Source organism: Artemia franciscana, unplaced genomic scaffold (genome assembly GCF_032884065.1).
Source record: "Artemia franciscana unplaced genomic scaffold, ASM3288406v1 Scaffold_3299, whole genome shotgun sequence".
In the NCBI taxonomy this organism is placed as follows: domain Eukaryota; kingdom Metazoa; phylum Arthropoda; class Branchiopoda; order Anostraca; family Artemiidae; genus Artemia; species Artemia franciscana.
Window position 1 is genome coordinate 19314 of NW_027063957.1, and position 6712 is coordinate 26025.

The 6712-nt window shown below is 38.1% G+C and overlaps 1 protein-coding gene across 1 annotated transcript; it reads left to right on the forward strand.

The window, feature by feature from the left end:
* Positions 1 to 721: 721 nt before the first annotated feature.
* Positions 722 to 6443, forward strand: LOC136043157 (uncharacterized; the record flags this gene model as incomplete). The annotated part of the gene is made up of 2 exons (XM_065728089.1): positions 722 to 3297; positions 6248 to 6443. A coding segment is annotated over one exon (2130 nt), but the record flags the coding sequence as incomplete, so codon positions are not given.
* Between the last annotated feature and the right edge of the window lie 269 nt (positions 6444 to 6712).

Here is a 6712-nt window from a genome sequence, read left to right on the forward strand (position 1 = left end):
GGAAGCGTTTTCTGCTCTATGCACCAATTATTTGTACCCACAAAACTTTCTCAAACACAATAAAAATACCACACTTGGAGCAGTTGGATAACTCCTTGGGCGAGCTGCCTTCGATTACGTTGGTCGATAGCGCTAATGGGCCAAGGAAGTGTTTTCTGCTCTATGCACCAATTGTTTGCACCCACAAAACTTTCTCAAACACAATAAAAATACCACACTTGGAGCAGTCGGATAACTCCTTGGGCGAGCTGCCTTCGATTACGTTGGTCGATAGCGCTAATGGGCCAAGGAAGTGTTTTCTGCTCTATGCACCAATTGTTTGCACCCACAAAACTTTCTCAAACACAATAAAAATACCACACTTGGAGCAGTCGGATAACTCCTTGGGCGAGCTGCCTTCGATTACGTTGGTCGATAGCGCTAATGGGCCAAGGAAGTGTTTTCTGCTCTATGCACCAATTGTTTGCACCCACAAAACTTTCTCAAACACAATAAAAATACCACACTTGGAGCAGTTGGATAACTCCTTGGGCGAGCTGCCTTCGATTACGTTGGTCGATAGCGCTAATGGGCCAAGGAAGTGTTTTCTGCTCTATGCACCAATTGTTTGCACCCACAAAACTTTCTCAAACACAATAAAAATACCACACTTGGAGCAGTCGGATAACTCCTTGGGCGAGCTGCCTTCGATTACGTTGGTCGATAGCGCTAATGGGCCAAGGAAGTGTTTTCTGCTCTATGCACCAATTTTTGCACCCACAAAACTTTCTCAAACACAATAAAAATACCACACTTGGAGCAGTCGGATAACTCCTTGGGCGAGCTGCCTTCGATTACGTTGGTCGATAGCGCTAATGGGCCAAGGAAGTGTTTTCTGCTCTATGCACCAATTGTTTGCACCCACAAAACTTTCTCAAACACAGTAAAAATACCACACTTGGAGCAGTCGGATAACTCCTTGGGCGAGCTGCCTTCGATTACGTTGGTCGATAGCGCTAATGGGCCAAGGAAGTGTTTTCTGCTCTATGCACCAATTGTTTGCACCCACAAAACTTTCTCAAACACAATAAAAATACCACACTTGGAGCAGTCGGATAACTCCTTGGGCGAGCTGCCTTCGATTACGTTGGTCGATAGCGCTAATGGGCCAAGGAAGTGTTTTCTGCTCTATGCACCAATTTTTGCATTCTCAAAGACAATAAAAATACCACACTTGGAGCAGTCGGATAACTCCTTGGGCGAGCTGCCTTCGATTACGTTGGTCGATAGCGCTAATGGGCCAAGGAAGTGTTTTCTGCTCTATGCACCAATTGTTTGCACCCACAAAACTTTCTCAAACACAATAAAAATACCACACTTGGAGCAGTCGGATAACTCCTTGGGCGAGCTGCCTTCGATTACGTTGGTCGATAGCGCTAATGGGCCAAGGAAGTGTTTTCTGCTCTATGCACCAATTGTTTGCACCCACAAAACTTTCTCAAACACAATAAAAATACCACACTTGGAGCAGTCGGATAACTCCTTGGGCGAGCTGCCTTCGATTACGTTGGTCGATAGCGCTAATGGGCCAAGGAAGTGTTTTCTGCTCTATGCACCAATTGTTTGCACCCACAAAACTTTCTCAAACACAATAAAAATACCACACTTGGAGCAGTCGGATAACTCCTTGGGCGAGCTGCCTTCGATTACGTTGGTCGTTAGCGCTAATGGGCCAAGGAAGTGTTTTCTGCTCTATGCACCAATTACTTGTACCCACAAAACTTTCTCAAACACAATAAAAATACCACACTTGGAGCAGTTGGATAACTCCTTGGGCGAGCTGCCTTCGATTACGTTGGTCGATAGCGCTAATGGGCCAAGGAAGTGTTTTCTGCTCTATGCACCAATTGTTTGCACCCACAAAACTTTCTCAAACACAATAAAAATACCACACTTGGAGCAGTCGGATAACTCCTTGGGCGAGCTGCCTTCGATTACGTTGGTCGATAGCGCTAATGGGCCAAGGAAGTGTTTTCTGCTCTATGCACCAATTGTTTGCACCCACAAAACTTTCTCAAACACAATAAAAATACCACACTTGGAGCAGTCGGATAACTCCTTGGGCGAGCTGCCTTCGATTACGTTGGTCGATAGCGCTAATGGGCCAAGGAAGTGTTTTCTGCTCTATGCACCAATTACTTGTACCCACAAAACTTTCTCAAACACAATAAAAATACCACACTTGGAGCAGTTGGATAACTCCTTGGGCGAGCTGCCTTCGATTACGTTGGTCGATAGCGCTAATGGGCCAAGGAAGTGTTTTCTGCTCTATGCACCAATTGTTTGCACACACAAAACTTTCTCAAACACAATAAAAATTCCACACTTGGAGCAGTCGGATAACTCCTTGGGCGAGCTGCCTTCGATTACGTTGGTCGATAGCGCTAATGGGCCAAGGAAGTGTTTTCTGCTCTATGCACCAATTGTTTGCACCCACAAAACTTTCTCAAACACAATAAAAATACCACACTTGGAGCAGTCGGATAACTCCTTGGGCGAGCTGCCTTCGATTACGTTGGTCGATAGCGCTAATGGGCCAAGGAAGTGTTTTCTGCTCTATGCACCAATTGTTTGCACCCACAAAACTTTCTCAAACACAATAAAAATACCACACTTGGAGCAGTCGGATAACTCCTTGGGCGAGCTGCCTTCGATTACGTTGGTCGATAGCGCTAATTGGCCAAGGAAGTGTTTTCTGCTCTATGCACAAATTGTTTGCACCCACAAGACTTGCCCACACCTACTTGATTATAATTCAATAATATTATTTCAAGAAGGGTTCAAGGAACCGCTAGGCCAAAACCGCAACTGACACAAGAGCATAATACATTGATTTATTCCAAATTTACTGTTTGAACGAGAAAGACAGACCATTACCAGACACTTTAGAACTGTATTAATGTAGCACACCTTCTTACACTAATCTCAGTGCCATAATTTATTTTGCTATGCTTGCTTGTTTCAATCATCATAGAATATTTATCTTAGAATAAAAGTAAATTTATAATTTCTATAGGAGGAAACTACGAAATCACAGGCTTAATACTTAATAATATTATTTTATTGTATCAAAAAATTATAAGGAAACTCATCTTTTTCATTTTTCATGAAAATGTGGCTGTTTGAGAAAAAGAATCTGTTTTGGATTGAGAGATGTCAAATTTGAAGCAAAATTTAGCTAGTCAAGAGTCAAAATGTTGAGATGTGCTCAAAAATGGCCTTTCAAATAGTTTCTAAAGTACTCTTCTTTGCGCAAGGGTAAGTCCATGTTTATTTATAACTTAAAACCGCATTGCGGAGAAGTAAGGTATATTGTGCAAAAAATAATTTAGTTCTTTCTTTTTGCACCGAATGTATGTAAGCCGTCTCCCAATCTTATAGGATCACCTTGTCCGATTTGGTCACTCCTGGAAAAAAAACAACAAACACAAAAAACACATACGTGATTTTGTTTGTGGTAAAAATTTTTAATTCCGCATTTTGGCATATAGGATCTTGAAACTTGAAAATAGGGTTATTTGATGTGCTGAATATGATGGTGTGATTTCCATTTAGATAACCTGTTTTGGTTGCTTTTCAAACAGTTCGTGGTAACGAACTGTAGTAGGGAGCGATCCGGCTCAATAGTAACCAAAACTCAAAAAAATTTAATTTTGATATAAATAGCTACATCAAAAGAATTGCATTTTAATGCTGATTTTAAATATATAAGTTTCATCAAGTTTAGTCTTAGCCATCAAAAGTTACGAGCCTGAGAAAATTTGCCTTATTTAGGAAAATAGGGGAAAACACCCCCTAAAAGTCGTAGGATCTTAACGAAAATGACACCATCAGATTCAGCGTATCAGAGAACCCTACTGTAGAAGTTTCAAGCTCCTATCTACAAAAATGTGGAATTTTGCATTTTTTGCCAGAAGACAAATCACGGGTGCGTGTTTATTTGTTTGTTTTTTTGTTTGTTTTTTTTTTTTTCCCAGGGGTCATCGTATCGACCAAGTGGTCCTAGAATGTCGCAAGAGGGCTCATTCTAACGGAAATGAAAAGTTCTAGTGCCCTTTTTAAGTGACCAAAAAAATTGGAGGGCATCTAGGCCCCCTCCCACGCTCATTTTTTTCCCAAAGTCAACGGATCAAAATTTTGAGATAGCCATTTTGTTGAGCATAGTCGAAAATCTTAATAACTATGTTTTTGGGGATGACTTACTCCCCCATAGTCCCTGGGGGAGGGGTTGCAAGTTACAAACTTCAACCAGTGTTTACATATAATAATGGTTATTGGGAAGTGTACAGACGTTTTCAGGGGGATTTTTTTGGTTTTGGGGGTAGGGTTGAGGGAGGGGGCTATGTGGGAGGATCTTTCTTGGAGAAATATGCCATGGGGGAAAAAAATTCAATGAAAAGGGCGCAGGATTTTCTAGCATTACTATAAAAAAAAAAAAAACAATGAAAAAATAAACATGAAAACGTTTTTTCAAATGAAAGTAAGGAATAGCATTGAAATTTAAAACATGAACTGTCAATTCCTTTTTGTGTAAATAAAAAAAAAACAATTGAAAATCAGGAGCAGCATTAAAAGTAAAAACGAACAGGAACTATACCGCATATAAGGGGGGGGGGTCATACTTTGTTCTTTATATTGCTCCTAGATACCTTTCTATTTATGCTAGTGCTTTTAGTCCTTTTGAAAGAGCTTTTTATTCTAATGAACTCCCTCATATATGGCCTAATTTCCCACTATTTTCAGTTTAGGGATGCTCCTTACTTTCAGTCGAAAAAACTATTATTGAGTTTCTGATTATTTTTTAAATAATTCTGGTAAATCTGATTTTCCCTTCATGAAAAATTCACTTTGTTCATGGGAAACTTGTCCTTGAAAAGTTCTCTAATGTAAACTAACCCCCCCCCCCGTAAAATTCCCCATGGACAATTCTATCCTCTTAAAATTTCATCAGACTAGTTCATGCTTTCATTTGAAAAAAAAATAATTTCAAACACTATGTTTGGGGAAGCTTTAAGCAGGGATCTAACCTTGATAATGTCATAACAACTCAAATAAAACCGTAAATAACAATTAGAAGAGACCAAAGGAAACTGCCTAGGATCCAAGGAACCGCCAAGGAAACTGGCTGATTAGACCTAAGATGGAACCGGGGAAGAAAAAAAAACTTTAAGTTTGATTTCTTTTGTACTTAAAGATTAAATCAGATATAGCACTTTGGTTCAGGTTGAGTCAACCACACTCTTATAGTGTTATAATTTTTTTCGTAGGAAAACGTGAAGCAAAGATTAGTCGATTAATCCCAATTTTACAGAAGAGATAAGCGGCTACAAAAAGGTTATTGAGTTACGCTACCTTTCTCTGTCAATGGCACATCAGTGTACTTTTGCCCCCCCCCCCTTCTCCTCAGACAGATCAGTATAATATTAGGGAAATATATGAAACAGTATTTAAACATTTTGATGAAGGAACTTCGGTAGAAAGATAATAAGAAATGACTATAAGAAAAAAACATTTTATTTTGTTAATTCGTTAGTGTTTAATTTTACTCTGACATATCATCTCAGAATGTGACAGTCCTTACTGCTTCTCCTAGATTATACTTCCCTAAATTTCAAATTATTTGTATTTTACTTTAAAAGGAATAGAAACGATAGTCTTCTTTATGATAATTTCTGTCTATATACCCTTAAGCAAAAATACATCTTAGTCGAAAAAAAAACAATAAAGAGAACACTTAGATTATAATTTTACGGTTTAGTCTTTATTGTCTTTGTTAGTCTTTGTTGTGAAACTTTTTGCAAAATAAAATGTATATTTTGGGGGAGAGGGTTTGGGTTTCCTTTTAAGTTCTGTCTTTGCCTAAGTACAAGTATATGAAAACTTCAGTGGTTAACTTGTTTGAGCTATTTATAGATTTTTTGCATGGGCTAAGGAGCAATTTGATCTGTTCGTCTGATTTTTTTCGCTCTACTTTCATTATAATCATTTTTTCTTGAAAGTCTTTTCACATGGGCTCAAATGAACTTAATTATTCAAATAGTTTTCATGTAAGCAGCAGAGAAAATACTAAATGTAAGCCCAAATATAGAATCAGAATAATATTAAACCGCTAATCAAGATTTGTGGATGCCAAGTCGCCAGAAAATTTGATTCTGGGAAAGTGTTTTTTAATATTGAGCAATTAATTAATTAATGACATTATTTTCAGGAAATTGGGATTCGAAAAGATCCTAGAAGATTAATGGACAGAACGAATGAAGGAAGAAATAATGCATAATCATGGCTGAAGGTTTTGAAGGATTGTAGTGTCAAACTATTCTCTGAAATTTTATAAGTTGCATATTTTTAATGATGTCTTTTGCTTAGCTGCAGCCTAAGATAAGTTAAAGAAGCTGTGGTGTTTTTTGCCTTTGTATTATGTGTAAATCTCTATTCTAGTTTCGAATCATTAGGTTAAAGATAAACCTTCAAACGGGACAATCAAATTAGGTAGCTATATGCACAAAATTGGGATATTTTTCATCTTAACAACAGTAAATTCGTTCAATGAAATAAGTTGGTTTAATGCTTCGTAAAAGCTGCCATCAATAAGTGTTTTTTTAAATATAAATACTTTTTCAATATTCAGTAACAAAGTCAGATTACAAATCATGGGTTGAAACAAAGAAATTCT